Source organism: Cricetulus griseus, chromosome 4 (genome assembly GCF_003668045.3).
Source record: "Cricetulus griseus strain 17A/GY chromosome 4, alternate assembly CriGri-PICRH-1.0, whole genome shotgun sequence".
NCBI classification, from domain to species: Eukaryota; Metazoa; Chordata; class Mammalia; order Rodentia; family Cricetidae; genus Cricetulus; species Cricetulus griseus.
In genome coordinates this window covers 57226603-57248539 of record NC_048597.1, presented here as the reverse complement: position 1 = coordinate 57248539, position 21937 = coordinate 57226603, and the positions used below count along the sequence as shown (strand labels likewise).

Genomic DNA, 21937 nt, shown 5'->3' with positions numbered 1-21937 from the left:
CTAAGAGTACTGAGAGAATAATTATCAATATTACTGCTTGGATCTTGCTTAGCGAGTTCACTTTTGAGCCAGTGACTAACCAAAATTTTCACAGCCTACACGGATGAAACCACCTTAGACTGGTGGAGCTGCGACAAGCAGATAGGGCTCGACTGCGCGCGCGCGCAGCTCCCGGAAGCCCCGCCCAATCGAGAGGGTGCTTGGGTAAGGAGGGCCGTTTTGGCGGGGAATTGTGACGTCTGTGGACGTGTGTACCTGCTCCTGCCGCCGCCAATGAATGGGCCGGCGGCGCAGCGGATCTGAGCGGCTGGGTCTCGGGACCCTCCGCGAGGCGACCAGGAGCTGTAGCGCGGGGACTGTAGCACTGCCTCCGCCTCAACGGCGAGACGGAAGCCTAGCGGCGGCCCGAGCCCGACCTCCGGGCGGTACGAGGTGCTCTCGGAGCGGCGGTCCCCGCTTCGGGACCCGGCAGTCCCGGCGGCCTCGCCCGAAGAGGCGGGTGCTCACCCGCTGAGGTGAGGAGGGGAGCTGGAGCCGACTGTCCGCCCCGCGGGGAGCCGGAACCACTCACCGACCCGAGCCGGCTGCGCTCTCGAAGGAACGTTCGTTCATTCCCTTGCTGGACGCAGGGCATAACTGCTCGCCTGTTTGCCTCGAGCCTCGGGAAGGTCAGCCTGTCTGGATTCCAGTACGCTGCCTGTGTGTCAGAGTAAATACCAAACCGCTCGCCGGCTTCCTTCGTACCGTGGTTAGCCGAAAGGCTGGTTTCTTTGAGCTCTTGACGTTGAGTAGGCCTCGTGAGCGTCTGGAGATGGCGGCATCCAAAGAGGCCATCCCTTCCTTAGCAGAGTGTCAGTGCGGCATCTGTATGGAAATCCTAGTCGAGCCGGTAACCCTTCCCTGCAACCACACGCTCTGTAACCCGTGCTTTCAGTCAACTGTTGAAAAGGCCAACCTGTGCTGTCCCTTCTGTCGCCGCCGGGTCTCTTCGTGGACTCGGTATCATACCCGAAGAAATTCTCTTGTCAATAGAGACCTGTGGGAGATTATTCAAAAACACTATGCAAAGGAGTGCAAGCTTAGAGCCTCTGGGCAGGAATCAAGGGAAATCAGTGAGTAAAATTCAACATGGTTTTGGGGTTAAAAAGAAAAAAAGCCCAAAATGGTTTAGAGAGGTATCCATCACTTTTCTATTTAAAGAAAAAAGGTGTGTGGGGGAGGAGGGAGGTGGTGGCGCACGCTTTTAATCCTTGGGAGGCAGAGGCAGAGGCAGGCGTATCTCTTGAGTTCAAGGCCAGCCTGGTCTATAGCGCTAGTTCCAGGACAGCCAGGGCTACACATAGAAACCCTATCGGGGGGGGGGACGGGGGGGGGAGAAAGAAAAGAAAAAGAGGACTAACTAGTCTAAATTGACCTTGGGGATTTGTGGTTTTGTGAACCCCGCCCCCATATCGGTTAAAGGCAAAGGCAAATTTTTTTTATCACCTGTAATAATGCTCAAGTTGTGTTCACCAGCTGTGAATTGAGTTTTTAAAATTGCAAAAAAAAAAAAAAAGAATCGCCCCTTTAGAGTTGTCTAACTTCTCAAAGAATTGTGTGGTCAAATTCCAGAGTTCTTTGGCTTTGCATTACTTTCTCTGACCTGTTTATTAATTTCCTTCATTTTATGCTCCGTCCTTAGTATGCAGCAAGCCAAAAATAGATTCCAATTGCCAGTTCCATCTAGTTCAGTCATTTTTGGTTGACCCCTTCCATTCTGGGGGTGCAAAGAGCTACAAACTGATCCCTAGTCTTTAACACTATACCAGTATTACAAGCCATTCAGTATTTCCTTTGGGGCCTGAATGTGGTGTTGGTCTGTAGAGTACCTGCCCTTTATGTGTTTCAAAACACACACACACACACACACACACACACACAGAGGTGACTGGGAGTGGTGGTGCACACTTTTAATCAAAGTACTCAGAGGCAGGGGCAGGTGGATCTGAGTCCAAGGCCAGCCTAGTTTACAGAGAATTCCAAGACCTCAAGGGCTACACAGAGAAACTGTGTCAAACAACTAAACCCCCACAAAATTTCCCGTCTTAATCATTTTAAGCAACAAATCTTGAACAAGAAACCCCCAGTTTTGTAGAGATGCATATGGTAATAGTCGCCTATTTAAAATACTGCTTAAAGCAGGGTGTAGTCCTGCATGCCTTTAATCCAATCACATGGGAGGGAGAGTCCAGAAGTCGGATCTCTAAGTTGAAGGTCAGCCTCCTCTCTTTATTTGAGCTCCAGAACTACAACAGAGACTTTGTCTTAAAATGGCACACACCTTTATTCCCAGCACTGGGGAGGCAGAGGTAGGTGGATCTCCAAAGTTCAAAGCCAACCAGAGAGAGCAAGCATTATGTGCATGCAGGAACCCTTGGAGATCAAGAGAGGCATCAGATCCCCCAGAACTACAGTTAGGACAGTTGCAATCAGAAATTTCTTCTTATTCTTTTTTTTTTTTTAAGATTTATTTATTTATTATGTATACAGTGTTCTGTCTGCATATATCCCTGCAGGACGGAAGAGGACACCAGATCACATTACAGATGGTTGTGAGCCATCATGTGGTTGCTGGAAATTGAACTCAGGACCTCTGGAAGACCAGCTAGTGTTCTTAGCCACTGAGCCACCTCTTTAGCCCAAATTTCTTATTTTTTTTTTAAAGTTCACTTGATAAATAAAAATAGCCAAGATATCAAGAGAGCAAAAGGCAGCCCACAAAATAGAAGAAAAATATTTGTAAATTATAGATAATAAGAAAACAGACAGCAAACATTTGTAATTCTAACACTTGGAAGGCTGGGGCAAGAAAGAGGTCTGCTGCAAGTTTGGGACCAGCCTACGCTATGTCAAAAGAGTCTGAAAATGGGGCTAAGAAATGGCTCATCAATTAACAGCACTTCTCACAGAGGGGACTGGGTTCAATTCCCAGCACCCTCACCAGGCACCTCCTTATAACTCCAGCTGCTGAGGATCTGAGGTCCTGCCCTCTTCTGGTCTCCATTGGTGCTTGCATGCCTGTGCTGAACATAAAACTCACAGGCATACACACGTGTGGATAAAAATAAATGTTTCTTTACAAGGAAAGAAAACAAGCGATGGAGGGCAATAATGAGACACACACATCTTTAATCCCAGCACTCGAGAGGCAGAGGCAGGCAGATCTTTGAGCTTAAGGCCAGCCTGGTCTACAGAGTGAGTTCCAGGACAGTGAGGGATACTCAGTGAAACCCTGTCTCCTGAAAAACCAAAAAGAAAACATTTATATATTAGTTTCCTAAAGCCAGAATGACAAAGTACCACAAACTAGATGACTTAAAAAATTTTTTTTTCTTACAGTTTTAGAGGCTAGAAGTCAAGATGTAGCCTTGACTTTTGAAATTGGAAACAGAACTCTTCCTCGCTTTTATGTGTATTGGTGTTTTGCCTGCATGTATATCTTTACCATGTTCGTGCCTGGTGCCTGCAGAGGCCAGAAGAGGATGTTGGCTCTCTTGAAGCTGGAGTTACAGGTGGTTGTGAGCTACTGTGTGGGTGCTGAGAATCAAACCCAGGTCCTCTCGAAGAGCAACAAGTGCTCTTAACCACTGAGCCATCTCCCCAGGCCCCCTCTCTGCATGCCGTGATACCATCTCCCCAGGCCCCCTCTCTGCATGCCTTGATACCATCTCCCATCTGTGCATGTTTGTCTTTGTTCAAATTTGTCTCATATTTACAAGATCACTAGTCATAATTAAGATTCACCCAATGACCATACTTGAACTTTACCTCCAAAATGATCCTATTTCCAAATAAGATCCTATCCTGAAGCACTGGAGTTTAGAATTGGAACACAGCTCAACACAATATCTAATGTTTCCTCTCAGAAGAACCACAAAACATTAGAGAAGCAAAACTTAGCTGGGCCTGGTAGTTAGTGGCACGTGCTTCTAATTACAACACAGGAGTCTGAGGCAGGAGGATCACAAGTTGGAAACTTGTCCTTGTCTCGTTTTTTAAAAATTATTTTTCCCCTCTTCCTTAATCTCTTAGTATACTATTAGGGGTTACTTTTTGTTTTGTTTTGTATGCTGTTGGCAACTTTTTATGTCCTAGGGCCTGATGCATGCTAGATATGGGTTCTGCTGTTGAACCACATCCCTAGCTCTGCCTTTTACAGGTGGTTTGGTTTGGTTTGGTTTGGTTTGGTTTGGTTTGGTTTTTTGAGACAGGGTTTCTTGTGTAACACCTCTGGCTGTCTTGGAACTTAGTTTGTAGACCAGACTGGCCTCGAACTCGAGGTCCACTTGCCTCTGCCTCCGGAGTGCTGGAATTAAAGGTGTGCACTACCGCCACCTGGCTTTTTATAGTTATTTTTATGGAGTCTAGAAAGAGTGTGTGTCTTTGTGTGTGCTCATTAAGTTTTAAAGGGAGGCCAAAGTTAGTTATAAAGTTATGTTGCCCTAACACTATTTTCTTACCTGTATGAAACAGTTGATGACTACCAGCCAGTTCGTCTGTTAAGTGAACCTGGAGAGTTGAGACGAGAATATGAAGAAGAGATAAGCAAGGTGGGTATGGAATAGTTTAGTTTTTTATTTTATTTTTTTTTATTTTGTTGAAAATGTCTAAAAAGAAAAAATGTCTTTGCTATGCTTTCAATCTCAGAAATCCCATTTATATATAGGGCATGTTTATGTAACTATCATATACTGAAATGCTAGTAATTTAATGTACTTTATAGTCCCTCTTATCCCCCATTAAGATAGTATCATGAAACTCAATCTGGCCTGAAACTCTTTTGTGGCCCAGGATGACTACTTCTGATCCTTCTACCTCCATCTCACAGTAGTGGGGTTATTTGAACAGTGATGTCATACCTGTTTTGTTTATGTTGTGTGTTTTTTGTTTTGTTTTGTTTTTTTTGTTCTCTGTTGTTTTGGAGCCTGTCCTGGAACTCACTCTGTAGACCAGGCTGGTCTCGAACTTACAGAGATCTGCCTGCCTCTTCTTCCTGAGTGCTGGGATTAAACGTGTGCACCACAAACACACGGCCATACCTGGTTTTAAAAGTTGTTTTGTTGTTGTTGTAAGACATGGTCTCACAGAGGTCCTGCCCCAGCTCCCCAAGTACTGGGATGAAAAGCATGTGCCACCTAAGTATACCTAGAGGTTCCAAATTTTTATTTTTAATGTGTTTTTTTTTAAAGATTTTATTTATTATGTATACAATGTTCTGCCTGCATGTATGCCTGCAGGCCAGAAGAGGGCACCAGATCTCATGATAGATGGTTGTGAGCCACCATGTGGTTGCTGGGAATCGAACTCAGGACCTCTGAAGAGCACACAGGGCTCTTAACTCTGAGCCATCTCTCCAGCACCCCAAATTTTTATTTTTATTTTATTTATATGGATGTTTTTCCTTCAGGTGTGTCTGTGCATTACTTGTGTGCTTAGTGTCAGAAGCCAGAAGAGGGCATACATGGGATTCCCTGGAACTATAGTTAGTAAACCACCATGTGGGTGGGTGCTGGGAAGCAAACCTAGGTCCTCTGAAAGAGAAGCCAGTATTCTTAACCAGTGTGCCATCTGTGTGGTCCAAGGTCCCTTTTTAAATATTCAGCAACAAGCCGGGCATTGGTGGCACACGCCTTTAATCCCAGCACTCGGGAGGCAGAGGCAGGTGGATCTCTGAGTTCGAGACCAGCCTGGTCTACAAGAGCTAGTTCCAGGACAGCCTCCAAAGCCACAGAGAAACCCTGTCTCAAAAAACCAAAAAAAAAGAAAAAAAGAAAAAGAAAAATTCAGCAGCAATAATAATAAACTAGCCTCTATTATATATAATTAGTGAGAGATGCTTTTTATTTTTAGATAGGATCTTGCCAGGTAGCAGTGGCTGCCTTAATACTTACTATATAGTTAGTGATGCCTAAACATTTAAATACAAAAATTTCTTGGATTTCTCTGGAATTCTTACCTTAAAAAGGATGGTAAAGAAATGGTAGATTGGTGACCTTGTGGAGCAAGGGTAGTGTGTCTGACTCCAAGAAGTGGTAGATTGTGGGTTTAGTGAGGAAAGTATACAGGGGTGACTGAAATACACATTGGGCAAAGGTTCACCTTCCAGTGAAGCATTTGAGCCTCGATAGTATAGTACCAGGAGGACACTTACGTTTTTGAGACAGGGTATTGCTCTGTGTCCCAGGCTGTCTTAGAACTCACTGTGTAGCCTAGGCTGCCCTCTAATTGCCTTCTCAGTGCTGGTATTATAGGCAAATAGCTACATTTGAATTAGTAATTGACTTTTCCTCCACAAAGAAAATAATTGATTTCTGTGTCCTGAAAGTTCCTTTAGGAGTTTTAATTATTACTAATTGAGAAATAACAAGACTCAACAGGCCAAGTGCTGGAAATAAAATACACCAGTTCAAATAAGTACTTGTGGGACAACCTGCTATTGTGGAAGCAAACCCAGTGCTGCTTTTGTTAAAGACCAATTTCCTGAATTTCTAGAGAATCACTGGGGGTTGCTCTTCTAACCCAAAATCTGTGTTGGTGACATAGCTAAATTTGAAATTGGGCTGTGTATTTAACTCAGCACCAGCATACTATCAAGGAGTACAGTAACTGTGTGTAACATCACAAAAGGGGTCTCTTTCCCTCCCACCCCCCAGGCGGGAGGGAATGAAACTTCAGAAGCAAACAAGCCCCAGTATGGTATTAGCTTTATAATGAAAGAGGGCTGATATAGCTGTTGACTTATAGGAAGCACAGTTCTATGCAGATGACAAGTTTGTTATTCATGGTGGCGGCATCTAAGACATTAGTAAATGAAAGGATTCACAGTGAGCTTAGGGTCAAAAGCTGCCAAAGAATGAATCACAGAGTTCAGGAGTAAATTCTAGAGGAAGAGAGATGAGCTTTACTGACTGTACACAAGGAACCTGGAATCTGTTGTGGTAAGCATCCATTTTGAACCAGCTGCAGCAGCTGTTTTCTTAAATGTTATAGAACTGGAACATAACCCAATATAACTTCCAAAAAGACTACTTGTTTGATTAGGAGAAGGAAGGGGTTGGAGATAGGGTTTCAGATCTAACCCAGGCTGGCCTTGAACTTGCAGTAGTCCACCTGCCTCGGCCTTTAAGAGCTAAGATTACAGGTGTGTATTACCATACCCAGCTAAAGTCAAATGTTTGGGTCTTTTTTATTATGTCTGTACATGTGTACCCATGCATGTAGAGTCCAGAAATTGACATCTGGCATCTTTCCTGATCATTCTCGACATTGTTTTTTGAACCTCAGTCTGTCATGAAACCTGGAGCTCATCAATTCAGCTGGACTGCTAACCTATGAACACCTGGGATTTAGACTGATGCTGACACATGCACCTTTTATGTACTGCTGGGAAATCAAACTCAGTTCCTTATGCTTGCATAGCATGCACTTACCACACTGGGCCATCTCCCCAGCCACCTAAAGTCAACATTCTGTTTGTCAGTTATATAGTGTATATGCAGAGGGTGTTGGGTGTCCTCTGTCATTCTTCACTTACTCCTTTTAGGCAAATGTCTCCTGAACCTGGGACTTGCTTTTTCTTCCCCCCTAATCAGCTTGTCTGGAAGCCAACAAGCCCCAGTGATCCTCCTATTTTCACACACAAATAATATTTCAAACAAACAAACAAATGCCAGGCATGGTAGTGAATGTTCTTTAGTCCAGCACTCAGGAGGCAGAGGCAGGCAGATTGAGTTCCAGGACAGCCTGGTCTACTGAGCAAGTTCCAGGACAGCTAGGGCTGCAAGCACAGAGATGAGACCCTGTCTTCAAAAAAAACAAAAAAAGCAATAGTGGCAGCTAGGTCTAGGGTAATTCCTCCCTTGGCTCCCCTTCTACTTTTGGGGGTTCTTTCTCTTTTCCTTAGTAAATCTGCTAGAATGAGCAGCTGCAGAGACAGCTAGGTCTATCTTAGTCAGCACATGGCCTTCCATGAACTGAGGAAACATTGCTTGTCTGTGCTGCTTTGGTAGAAACTGGTAAGGACTGGGGACAAGAGGTTTGAGTCTTTGTTCAAACCTTTGAGTCTTTGAACAAAGACTCAAACCTTTGTTGGGCTGATGGGGCTAGACGTCCTGAGGTGTAGGACCTTGAACTGCTCTATAGCAGTTTAGTATGGAGACTTGAATTTCATTGGAGATAAATTCTTGATAGTTTTCAGTTCATTTTCTTTTGCAAATACTGTGAAATATGAGTATATAGAAATTTCAGAAAAAGGATGTCCTTAATGATTTTTAAGGTGGAGGCTGAACGACAAGCCAGCAAGGAAGAAGAAAATAAAGCCAGTGAGGAATACATACAGAAGTTGTTGGCAGAAGAGGAGGAGGAGGAAAAAAGACGGACGCAAAAGAGGAGAAGTGAGATGGAAGAACAGCTGAAAGGCGATGAAGAGCTGGCAAGGAGGCTCAGCGTCAGTATTGTAAGTTTTCCTGAAGAAGGCATCACAGTTAGAAGTTTTTTAGGATATCTTTGTTCTACTTAAGGGGAAAATGTTTTTTGTTTGTTGTTTGTTTCTGAATATATGCCACATGTATTTGGGATGTCCCCAGGGTCCAAAAGAGAGCATCAGGTCCTCTAGAGCAAGGGTTATAGGCAGTTGGTGCTGACATGGGTGCTAGGAAGTGACCTGGGTTCTCTAGTAGAACAGTGAGTGGTTTTAACTTCTGAACCATCTCTCCAACCTCAAGAGGAAAAAAAATTACTAGTAACTGAGTTCAGTTCCCAGTAACCACATGGTGGCTCACAACCATCTGTAATGAGATTTGGTGCCCTCTTCTGGCCTCTCAGGCAGAACACTGTATACATATACATAGTCAATAAATAAATCTTAAAAAAAAAAAAAAAAAAAAAAAGCAATGAAAGGCATGATGGTAAAATATACACTAAAACCTAAAGATTCTGAAACCTATTGGCTTAAAGAGGCTTATAAATTGAAGCCAAAGTCTTAGCACAAGCTATAGTACTACGCTTCTTTTAAAATACAGACTCTCGGGGGCTGGAGTGATATTTCAGCATTAACAGCACTAGCTGCTCTTTCAGGACCTGGGTTTGATCCCCAGCACCTTTTACACATGTTGTGCACAGTCATACATGTTGGCAAAACAGTCATACATGAAGAAATCAATAAAATAAAGTATATTGAAAATAAAGTACAAGTTTTCATACCTACTCTAAACCAAATTGACTTGGACTCTCTGGGGATGCGTCTTAGTGAGTACTGTCTCCAGTGAGAGCTAGGGTGTCTGAAATATTGAGGATACACAGCTGCTGAGAATTAACTCTCCTACTTTTGAAAAACACATCTGAGAATATATTTCACTAAAATGAAATATACCTAGTATTTTTTTATGAATTTTACCATTAATACATTAATAATGTACTCTTTTTTCTTTTTTTCTTTTTCCCCGAGAGTTTCTCTGTGGCTTTGGAAGCTAATAATGAACTCTTAAGCTCTTATCCCCTTTAGTTATATCCTTTTCTCAGTTTGAGTAGAAATTTAGAAAGATACACAAATCAGGAAATTAAAAAAAAAAATAACCAGCCGAGGGTTAACTCTTGCACTTTGGGAGGTGGAGGCAAAAGGATCACTGCAATTTCAAGGCCAGCCTGAGCTGCATAGTTGAAACCCTGTCTACAAACAAAGCAGAGAGAGATGGGAGGCAAGGGATTGTCTAGTATAATGGGTAGATGAGTAGAATCCAGATGGAAACATTTGAAGAGGGGAATTCAGAGTCACTTGTACCTGACTTTCACATGGTGTCCCAGAAAGTTTATTGAAATTTTAGTGTAGTTTTGGTTTAATGTAAATTTTAGAGATGACTTATTTCTGTGTAGTAATTTTTGCACCAGATATATCCTTGGCTCTTTCAGTTAATTACATGAGACTGTCAAGAGCTGACAAGATGACTTAGTGGTTAGGAGTACTTTCTATACTTGCAGAGAACCCAGGTTTTATTCTCAGCACCTGCCATAAATGTCAGCTTACAACCATCTATGACTACAGTTCCAGGGTATCCAACGCCCTCTTCTGAACTCCTGGGGCATCAGGCGTGCATGTGGTGCACAGACATATGTGCTGGTAAAATAAGTAAATCTTCATTAAAAAACAAAACAGTGAGCCAGCTGGTGATGGCATCCGTAATCCCTGCACTCAGTAGGCAGAGGCCAGCCTGGTCTATAAAGCAGGCTCCAGGACAGCCAGAGCTGTTTCACAGAGACACCTTGTCACGTGAAAACAAACAAACAAACAAACAAACAAACAAAAAATGGTGAAATTATCAGCTTGGAGATTAATTAGTATCATCATTTCCTTGAGGGGAGAGTGTATTTGTATGTGTCTTGTTTCATTTTTTTTTTTAGCATTTATTTATTTATTTGTTTGTTTGTTTGTTTATTTATTTATTTATTATGTATGCATTTTTCTGCCTGCATCCCAGCAGAGGGCACCAGATCTCATTCAAGGTGATTCTGAGCCTGGAAATTGAACTTAGGACTTAGGACCTCTGGAAAAACAGTCAGTGCTCTTAACCACGAGCCATCTCTCCAGCCCCGTGTTGTTTCATTTTATATATATAGTAACAAATGTGTTTAATTTAGATAAATTTAATGAGCTTATTTTTGTTTATATAGGCATCCCTTGGCATATAAATTAGTTTTGGAATCTCCCATGTATATAAAAATCTAAAGGTAATAAAGTATTACATAAAATGGCACAGCTTTGTGTATAACCTAAAAATCCTCCTGTATACTTATTTTTATTACATTTATATATTTGATTGTGTGTGTGTGTGTGTACACATGTACCATAGCATCTTGTGGACAACTTGTGAGAGTTGGTTTTGTTTCTATCATATGGGTCCTGAGATGGAACTCAGATTGCCAGATTTAGCATGAAAACCTTAGCTACTGAACCATCTTGCTTCCCATGGTCTTTAAATCATGTCTTATGATCTGTAATACAGTGTAAATGCTATGTGGATGCCTGTTGCAAAATAAAGTCTAGAATGAAGTATGTGCATGCTCAGTATTCCTCAAAGAATTTAAAGAATTCAGTTTCTGAAAAATTAAGAATTTTGAGTTCATAGAATTCAAAGCTTTTTTTCATAAAGTTCTCTTTAATAATGTTTTTGTATGTTTTTCTTGTGATTGAAGAACAGTAACTATGAGAAAAATATCTCGGCTTCTCCTTCAAGTTCCAGAAAATCTGATGCAGTCTCAAACAAGTCACAAAAGAAAAATACAAACAAACAAAAAAACTTTGGAGACATTCAAAAGTAAGTGAACATGACTGCCGTTTATCCATTGATGATCTTCTGTATACTTTGGGTTTGTTCATATTGACCACTGATTCTTCAAGTTTTGTTACTGAGCTTATGTTTTTTAAAGATTTTTTTGAGATATTTAATATGACCTTTTCTACTTTTACACTAAGGTACTGTACTGAACCCTGTAGCACGCAAAATAAAAGACCCAGAGACAGGTATTCAGGTCAAGCTTCAAGCTGAATATCAGAAAAGCAAAGCAGCCAGCCACTGGCTCTTATCTCTTCTTCAGCCCAGACCAAAGGGGGATCCTCAAACTGCTCTGACTTCACTGTTCCTCAGATTTACTCAGATTGCTATGCTCTCCTCAATGTGGCTGGAGAATGAATGCCAGCTCTGAGACCCTGTTCCTGTCTAAAATACCTCTCATGAGTCCTGGGATTAAAGACATGAGCTCTGTTACTCTTTTAGACTGATTCAATCTCATGTAGCCCTGGGTGGCCTTGAACTCAGAGATCCATCCGCCTGTCTCCTGAGTCCCAGAATTAAAGGTGTGTGCCACCACTGCCTGTCATCTATAGCTTGTGGCTGACTTTGCTTTTTTAATCTGCAGGCAAGGTTTAATAAATCATAAATATATCACCACAAAACAACCCCCATATCCACCCCCTGCAGTGCTAGGTGGGAAGCTAGGACCTCCAGCTGCTAGCCAGGCACTCTGACCGTCCTAGACTACTCAGGGTTTCAAGTTGTGTCCCTGGAGATGAAATCTGCCCCAGTAAGTTAAATAGCCAACAAACACACCTTTAGGCATAAGTGGTTCATCTCCCTTTAGCATATTGTTTTTTCAAAGCATTTAAGATTTAGTAACTTTTAACATTTTTTTTTGTTTAAAGATATTTGTCACCTAAATTGAAGTCTGGGTCAGCATGGCCATGTGAAGCTCTATGTGGAGAAGATAAAAGCTGCTTATCTAAGGTATGTTGGTGCTGAAGAAGCTCTAGGGCATTGACTCCTGCTGTGGGTTACTGGGACTTGTGCTGTCTTCATCTCACTTTTTCTCCAATGGACCAGGGACAGATACTTTTGTCTCTGTTATCAGAGGGGCTCTGCCATTGCTACCAAACAAGTGAGCTTATCTGTATCCAGGAAAACTTTTCTTCCCCACCCCACTCAACCCTGGAGACAGGGTTTCTCTGTGTAACAGCCCTGACTATCCTAAGATTCTGTAGACCAGGCTAGACTCAAACTCAAGAGCTACAACTCCTGAGTGCTGGGATTAAAGGCATGTGCCACCATGGCCTGATTTACTTTTATTTTATGTGCATTGTGTTTTACCTGTATGTATATCTGTGTGAAGGGTGTAGGATCCCCTGGAGCTGAAGTTAGACAGTTGTGAGCTGCTGTTTGGGGGCTGGGAATTGAATCCAGGTCCTTCAAAAGTAGCCAGTGCTCTTAACCACTAAGCCATTTCTCCTCATAAATGTTTTGCTTGTATGTGTATATGTACAACATGTGGATACCTGATACTCAAGAAGATCATAAGAGGGCATTGCCCTGGGGCTGAAGTTACAGGTGGTTGGAAGTTGCCATGTGGGTGCCAGGAATCAAATCCTCTGCAGTCCTCTGCAGAAGCAACAAGTGCTCTGAACTGAGCCAACTCTCCAGCCCCAAGCTGTTTCCACATATAGGCAGCAGGCTGGACTTTTCGGCAAGGGTTTCTAATCTCTGGCAAACATGACAGCAGCTACACAGCTGAATAGGTTACACCTGGCACCACTTTACCTAGAAGATCTTACAGTGCAAAGCAGTGTGTTCTAGGAGGGTGGTGTCAGAGTGTGATGGCACTCAATCCCCAAGTCAGAGTGGTTTCTGGGCAGGTAGTATGGACCTATAATCCTTCACATAGGCAGGTGGAGGCTGTGGTCAGAAGATTGTGAGTTGGACTAGATAGCAAGTTCCATGCCACTCTGGACTCTTTCTATTTTCAAAAAATTCAGTTATTTATGGTAAAATCCCCAGTGTGCAGCTCTCAGGGGTCTATAAGGAACAACCTAGTCAGTTTAAGTCACTTCAAACTTTTTTTTTTTTTAGTGTGTTTATTTTTTTCAGGTGGTGGTGGTACATTCCTTTAATCCCACCACTCTGGAGGCAGAAGGATCTCTGAGTTTGTCTGGTCTACAGAATGAGTTCCAGGACATCCAGGGATACAGAGAGTAAAACTCTGTTTTGAAAAACCAAAATAAGTAATATTTAAAGGAATTGTGTGTCTTGCCTTCAAGTATGTCTGTATACTTGGTGCTTGTGGAGGCCAGAAGAGGGCAACAGATCCCTTGGAACTGGAGTTACAGATAGCTGTGAACTCTTATGTGGGTGTTTGAAATTGAATTTTGATCCTCTGGCTTGGGCCCTCTGGCTATACAGCCAATTTTCTTAACCACTGACTCATCTCTCGAGTCTTGTAAGTTCTTTACTTAAAGGCTAAATAAAAGAAAGTGGTTTTTGTTTTATTTTTGCTTTTTCAAGACAGGGTTTCTCTGTGGCTTTGGAGGCTGTCCTGGAACTAGCTCTTATAGACCAGGCTGGTCTTGAACTCATATAGGCTCCAAAGCTATAGAGAAATCCTGTTTAGAAAAAACAAACAAACAGGATGTCACATAGCTTAAGATAGCTTTTAACTTTTGCTATGTAGCCAAGGATGATCTTGAACTACTGAGTATTGGAGTTTTGAGTGTATACCATCATGCGTGATGTTATGTGATGCTAGGGTTTGAATCCAGGATTTCTTACATGTTAGGCAAGCATTTTGTCGATTGAGCTACATCTCCAACTCTTACCTGTTTGGTTTTTGCTTTGGGTTTGTTTGTTCACTTGTTTTTAGGCAAGGTCTTACTCTGGCTGTCCTGGAACGCCTGTTGAACTCATAGAGATCTACCTGTCTCTGCTTCCCAATTGCTGGGATTAAAGGCGTGTGCGCTCCCAGCTCACACTTTTTTTTTTTTAATATTATAATAACCTTGTTACCATTCCCCTTGTAAGGCCATGTATCTCAAGTTTTTTTGTTTTTTTTTTTTTGTTTTGTTTTGTTTTTTTTTTGTTTTTTAATGCTTTTTGGCTAGGCTGTGATGGTATACGCCTTTAATCCCAGCACTGGGGAGGCAGAGGCAAAAGGATCTCTGTAAGTTCGAGGCCAGCCTGGTCAACAGAGTGAGTTCCAGAACAGTCAGAGTTGTTATACAGAGAAACCCTGTCTCAGGAAAAAAAACTTTCTGGCTGCCAGTAGTAGAGCACTATTCCAGGATCTGATAGGGTCCTAGGTTGATGCCCAGCAAAACCAAAACCAAACAGAAAACATTGAAGTACCTTGCCCATATGCCTGTAGTCCTGGAACATGGAAAGCTACAGTGCAGAATCTCTTGTCCAAGAGTTTCAGGTCAGATTGTTGTCAGACCCTATCTCAAAAAAGAAATTTCCTCAAAAGAGATTTTTGTAGGCACTTCATTCAGGCGGTTAGTGGTGCACACTTTTATTCCCAGCATTCAGGAGGCAAAGCCAGGCAGATCTCCAGTACAAGACCAGCCTGGTCTACAGAGTGAGTTCCAGGACAGGCTCCAAAGCTAGAGAAAGAGAAACTATCTTAAAAACTGAAGGAAAAAACAAAACAAAACAAAAAAACCCAAAGGACTGGAGAGATGCCTCAGGATCACTCAGTACTCCTCCAGAAGACCCAAGTTTGGTTCCCAGCATTTACATTAACCAACTGTAACTCCAGTTTCAGGGGATTCAGGGCTGTCTTTGGACTCTGGAGATTTGCACTCATGTCCATATATCCCCTGCCACACATGCACGCACGTGTACACATACACACACACACACACACACACACACATATAATTAAAATATAAAACCTTTAAAATGTCAGAGATCTATAAAGGTCAAAACATCTTGGAGTCGAAGTTTGTAAGAGGAAAGAGGCAAAGTCCTGATACTAGCTATTGGCCATATGTTAAATATTGTTGTGGAGCTTATTGTAGGTTTTCATGTCAGTGAAATTAATTATTCTAATCTTACTTGGCACACCAGGTAAAAATAGGATTAAGAAAGAATTATGATAGACATAGGTTGTGATCCTTGTTCCCATCAAGAAAGAGAAGAGAAGGAAAGGTGGGGGGAGCAAAGGTGATGAGAACATACCTTATTAGTAATATATGATGGTGTATAGGGACCATTATTCACCTATGGTGTGAGTGTAGGTGGCTTATATAATATGTTCCCTTTATATAATCAGTAATTTTGTTTTCTACAGGAAATTGGCAGTAGTGACATGAAGAGCCCTGTGTGGCAAGACACAGAAATTGAAAAAGATATGCCAACCCTTTCTCCGCAGATATGCCTAGAAACTCAAGAACAAGGTTCAGGGTCTTCGGCAGAGTCACCTGTGCCATGGTTATGTGCCGGGGATGCTGAACAGTGCCTTGAAGGAACAGTTGAAACACTATCAACCAATGGTGATGATTTATGTGTCGTAAATCATGAGGGATCTAAAGTCAAAGTTTCCTACTCTATTGAAGCTACAGTTAAGCCCCCCGGTAAAATAGAAAACAAAGAGTGCTCTGTGTCAGGTGTGACCCAGTTAGCTGACAGTAACAGAGTTCCAGAAAGTAGAGTGTATCATCTAGTAGTTGGAAAAGAGATTTCCGAAAAAGAAAACCAGGAGTCTGTGTTAGAAGCAGTGATGGATCCGTGCTTTTCTGCAAAAAGAAGGAAAATGTTCCTCAAATCGTCAGATCAAGAAGAAACAGAAGTGAATTTTACACAAAAACTGATAGATTTGGAACACATGCTTTTTGAGAGACATAAGCAAGAAGAACAGGACAGATTGTTAGCATTACAGCTTCAGAAAGAGGTGGACAAAGAACCGATGACGCTAAACCGACAGAAAGGATCCCCAAATCAGTACCAATTGCGCACATCTTCACCACCAGACAGGCTGCTGAGTAAACAGAGGAAGAATTCCAAAGATAGGAACTCCGAAAAGCCAACTAATTCAGAAACATCAAAATCTCAAAGGAGCACAAAAGATGAATATTGGCAACCCTTTAAAAGCACATGGAAGGATTCAGTTAATGGAAGAAAGAAAAGTTCTACTAAAAATGTTTGTAGTAATGTATCTAAACGTACTTATTCCCTACAGTCTAGTAATTCACAGAAAAGTATTATCCAAATGTTTCAGCGATAAACCAAGCAAAGCATGGCTGAAGAGAGTGTTATATAATCTAGCAAAGCTGTATTGTAAAGCTATCTCTTTTCCATCATAAAATCTTGAGATGTCATTAACTTCTACTCAGCAAGCACACTTACTCTCTTTTCTAAGGGTTGGTTACAAAGGAAGAGCCTACAAACATGTTTTTGCGAAAGTCAGTGATAAGGAACGGGCCTTAAGAATTGTTTCTGTTGTCAATACTACTGTGTTCTAATTGCAGCAGTCTTTACAGGTATAAAAATGCCTAGGTGGGACACCTTCAGGTGCCATGAATGGGTAAGGAATCCACCAGGGTGTCTTCCATATAACACTAAAGTAGCTATTCCCATACCTGCTTTAAGCATACTAGCTTTCCTTTGGTTTAAGATGGACTAGGATCTACATCAAGTAGTTGACAAAAGGGATATTAGGTGGGTAACACAAAAGGGTTTAAGAGTGGTATGGGGCTGAGTGGTGGGTTGGCAGTTAGGGGTCACTGAAACTGTAACCACAAACTGGGTCTAGAATGGGCACCGAATTTCTTGTGGCACAACATGAACCCTTCTTTAAGTGACAGAAATATTTTGGGTTTTCAGCTTTTCACACCATGGTATCTTGGCAAATATTGGGATATTTTTACAGATCCCTTCTAGAAATAAGAAATTTACTACAGGAAAACTATACCGTAGACTTCTATTGAACACCGTTGATACCACCCTTATTGCTTACTGGCTCATACTTTTGTGTTTGTATGCAGAGATAGATTGAAAGTGGTATGTGGAGTTTGCCCAGGCTTTCCCTAAAAGGTAAATCCAAAGGGAACAGACTTAATTTTGTGAAGTTTAACTTTTACTAACATCTTTCCAATAGTATTTCGTCTGGTGTCCTGGCATCCATTTACTGTGGACATAATGAACCGTCTTGGTACAGTGTTTGACTTGATCCACATTTTTGTCCACATATTTGAGCTTTTTCTTCCAAGTTTTGAGATTGTTTTTATGTTTATCTTGGCATAATTTTTTTTCTAAGAGCAATTTAACTTAATGCTTTAAGTGTTGGAATTCCAAATTAAAAGTTATCACATTGAATCTTTGTGGAATAGTTCATAACCAAAGGGAAGAAGAAAAAGAGTGATGTGGTTAGAATTTATGTACTTCTCCACTGGCTTGTCCAGGGGGGAGTCATCTTGACTGAAGTTGCTTTTGAGATTTGTCAATTCTCTTTTAGCCTTTCTGTTATTCCTACTGTTTATGCCTTTGTGTTAGAGAGTATTACATTTTTTTTTATTGGTCATTAGTGAATGTTGTTTTCCTCATTTTTGTGGAAAATATTTAATTTTATCAGAATATTAAAGCTGTGCAGATGTTGAAAATAAAATTAAAAAGAGACTGGGCGTGGTGGTACATGACTAACTAATCCCAGTACTTGGGAGGCAGAGGCATCTCTGAGTTCTAAAAATACATATAATTGATTAAAAGAATGATAAATAAAAATTGACTCTCATGTTTATTTTAGTAATAAAAAAAATGTCTATAAACCAGGCATGGTGGTACATGCCAACCCTATCGAGGCTAGAACAAGCAGATTTTGATTTGGTAGCCAAGCTGGGCTGCATATTGAGACCATGTTTGTGGTGCTAGAGGGGAAACCCACAGCCTCATATGCTAGGTAAGCATTCTCTCACTGAGCTACATCCCCAGCCCAAGTGAAATTCTGTCTCAAAAACCAAAACAAAAATAGGCTTCATAAAAAATTAGACATGCATTATAACAAAACTACAAAACTTACAAACATAGTTGCTGGGCAATACGCATGTTAGTGCATGCCTTTAATCTGAGCACTTGGGACACAGGCATAGGGAGGCCAGCCTGGTCTACAGAGTGAGTGCCAGGACAGCCAGGGCTACACACAGAAACCTTGTTTCCACACCACCCCGCCACCCCAGATAAATAATAAAGAGGCTGGAGATAGAGTCCAGTTGAGTACTTCCCTGACAGCCCCAAGGTCTTAGGTTCAGTACTTAGTGACAGACACAGTAGGTGGGTGGGGAGAGAGAATATATGGGACTATTACTCCCACTTTGATGGGCAGGAGAATCAGGATCCCTCAGCTACACAGGAGTTAGAAGCCAACCTGAGATTTACAGCTTCTCTGCCCTGGGGTTCTCTTTAGACCCTGTCTCAAAACTACAAACCAACCAAACAACCTCCCCAAGGTTATATAAACAGTAACAGTGGCTGGAGGAGAGCAGATTCTCTGGTGGAGCTGCCTGCAAGTTAAACAGGGAGTTTCTTGAATGCAGCTTTGGTGAGCTTGAATTCTAAATTTTTTTTGTTTTGTTTTGTTTTTTTTGTTTTGTTTTTCGAGACAGGGTTTCTCTGTGTAGCTTTGGAGCCTATCCTGGCACTCGCTCTGGAGACCAGGCTGGCCTCGAACTCAAAGAGATCTACCTGCCTCTGCCTCCCAAGTGCTGGGATTAAAGGCATGAGCCACCAACGCCCGGCTAAATTCTAGTTGGTATTAATAATAAAAACCAGAGTCAGATATTGAGGGTGGGGGCTTGAAAGATCAGAGAAGCAGAGCAGCCAGCCATTAGCTCTTACCTCTACCTCAGACCAAATGGGCAATCCTGTCTCTTTGGATCCTTAGACTGAATGCTGTGACTGCCTAGACTGCATCTTCAGAGTGCCTTATATTCCTCTCTGCCCAGCCATGTTCCTTCCAGTCTCCACCTCCTTAGTGCTGGGATTAAAGGTGTGTTATGCCAAGTGCTGTGATCACCTTTGAGCTCTGTTTCTCTTTTAGACTGGAACAATTTCATGTAACCCAGGTTGGCCTTGACCTAACAGAGTTTCCATCTGCCTCTGGTTCTGGAGTGCTGGGATTAAAGATGTGTGCCACCACTGCCAGGCCTCTGGCTAACTAGTGTGGTTAGCTTTGTACTCTGCTCTTCAGGCAAGTTTTATTAGATCATAAAATATCACCATAGGGTGGTACCCATTCTGAAATGGGCTTTGCAATGATTCAGAGCTGCCTTTAGTCACCATGGACCTGTAAGCAACCTCTCTCTTCACCCGTGCTGCAGATAACCCCAGAAACCTCACTGGTTCACAAAACACATAGCTGGATGTAGTAGCTCATGCATTTAATTGCAGCATTCTGGAGGCAGATGCAGGTAGTTCTGAGTCCCAGGTCATCCTTGTCTCCATAGAGGCTCCAGGCCAGCCAGGGCTGGAGACAGTGCTTCGTAGTAAGAACTGTTGCAAAAATACAAAAGCAGGGGCTGCAGAGATGGTTTAGCAGTTAAGAGCACTGTCTGTTCTTCAGAGTACTGGGATATAATTTTCAGCACCCACATGTTGCCTCACAACCATCTGTAACTCTTCTGGCCTTCTTGGGCACCAGTCACACATGATGCATAGAGACACATGCAGGCAAAACACATACACATGTAAAAGGTCAAAACAAATCAACCCAACAAACTGGCAGGAACTATTTTAACAGTAGATATTCACTATGGAGACTAGCTATCCTGGCAGTCTGGAGCCAAGGAATATCACAAAGTCACATCACATAACTGAAGGAGACCCCACTGCCCACCCCAATCCCCACCCCACACAACACCACAAACGCCTGTTTTCACAGAAGTCCTTTATTGAGCAGGAAAGACAAATTAGTGGCTGCTTTCTGACTCAGAAAACAGCAGCAAATGACCTTTTTGGGGGGTGGGAGGTCGAGACAGGGTTTCTGTGTGTGGTCCTAGCTGGAACAAGCTCTGTAGACCAGGCTGACCTCGAACTCACAAAGATCCTCCTGCCTCTGCCTCCCAAGTGCTGAGATTAAAGGTGTGTGCCACCACTGCCTGGCACCGATGTAATTTTTAAGAAGAGAGGGAAGCCGGGTGGTGGTGGTAGTGCACACCTTTAATCCCGGCACTGGCGAAGCAGAGGCAGGTGGATCTCAGAGTCTGAGACTAGTGTGGTCTACAAGGTGAGCTCCAGGACAGGCTCCAAAGCTACACAGCGAAACCCTGTCTCAAAAAACCAAAAAGGAAAAAAGAAAAGAAAAATAGAGAAGGTCTGTGTTAGGGTGGGCTAGGATATGGTGGTATCTTTTGATTAAGCATGTTAATTAGGTGAACCAAAGGGGGCTTTGGCTTACTGGACCTTGGTAGTCAGCCTCAGGAGGAGGAAGCAGCCAAATAAGGGCACAGACCTTGGTGGCTACCATTAGGATAATGCAATCTTAAGTTTTTTTAGGAATGCAAAGGGAATGGGGAGAAGGGCAAGCAAGGCCTGCCAAGGCCATGTGTTCAAGGGGGCTAGTGTCCCTTCAATAACAAACCTTACACAAGAGATTTGTTAGGAGAGGCACAAGAGGGTGGCTGCCTCTGCTGGGGCAAGAAGCAGCAGGGAACTGAGCAGGAGACAGGCTTATAGAGAGCATTCTTGGGGGCAGGGTTTTCCAGGGTGGGGATTGGTGTGATTTCAAGTCCAGAGCCCAAGGATTGGTGGGTTTTCAAGCTAAGGAACTGGTGGGTCTTCAAAACCTGGAAGTGAGCTCAGACTTTTTACCCTACAGGGAAACACTGAAGCAATCTAAGCATAACTGGAGATGTAATTTGCTGCTTCCAGCAGCTCAGGGTGTGGGAGAGGATGGACCCTACAGACCTTGGAGAAGGAAATACATCCCATCTGTTGCTTGTGTCTCTGAAATAGCTCCATTAGTCCGCTTCTAGAAGAGTTGGAGGGCTTTGGAGGCTAAAGTCAGACTGGCACTACTGTGACAATAAGAAAGTAAAACACGGGGCTGGAGAGACAGCTCAGCGGTTAAAAGCACTGGCTTCTCTTCTAGAGGACCCAGGTTCAATTCCCAGCACCCACATGGCAACTCACAGCTGTCTATAACTCCTGTTCTGGGGATCTGACAACATCACACAGACATCCAGGCAAAGCATCAAAGTAAATAAAATACAAATATTTAGAAAAAAAAAAAAAAAAGCAAAACACAAGGAGCTGGAAATGGCTTTGCTCTTCCAGAGGAACACATGGCAGATTACAACTGTAACTCCAATGCCCAGTTCTACGGGATCCACAGACACTGCACACACATGGAACACATACATGCATGCAGACAAAACACCTGTATGTGTACAAATAAAATATAAATAACATGTAACGAGGTTCTTTCCAGTCTGGTCCCACAGCCGCCTCAAACTCAAACACACCAACACTATATTAGTTAAAAAAACTGTTAGCCAGTGGCTTGGGCTTCTTATTGGCTAGCTCTATCTTAATTACTAACCCACTTCTATTAATCTATGTGACCTTGGCTTACAGGATAACTCCTGGTGCATCCT

At 42.5% G+C, this 21937-nt stretch overlaps 1 protein-coding gene across 1 annotated transcript; it reads left to right on the top strand.

The window, feature by feature from the left end:
- Positions 1–277: 277 nt before the first annotated feature.
- Positions 278–17971, top strand: Rnf168 (ring finger protein 168). Its single transcript, XM_027412855.2, has 7 exons — positions 278–425; positions 516–1112; positions 4513–4589; positions 8315–8494; positions 11227–11348; positions 12233–12314; positions 15643–17971. The coding sequence occupies exons 1-7, from the start codon at positions 278–280 to the stop codon at positions 16573–16575; spliced, it is 2139 nt and encodes a 712-aa protein (XP_027268656.2). The 3' UTR covers positions 16576–17971.
- Positions 17972–21937: the final 3966 nt, after the last annotated feature.

Bases quoted from the DNA above. Each gene is read 5' to 3' on its own strand.
- Rnf168 (XM_027412855.2), top strand. From the start codon at position 278: ATGGGCCGGCGGCGCAGCGGATCTGAGCGGCTGGGTCTCGGGACCCTC. The intron at 426-515 runs GTACGAGGTGCT...TCACCCGCTGAG, and splicing joins CCGAGCCCGACCTCCGGGCG to GTGAGGAGGGGAGCTGGAGC. The intron at 4,590-8,314 runs GTGGGTATGGAA...ATGATTTTTAAG, and splicing joins ATGAAGAAGAGATAAGCAAG to GTGGAGGCTGAACGACAAGC.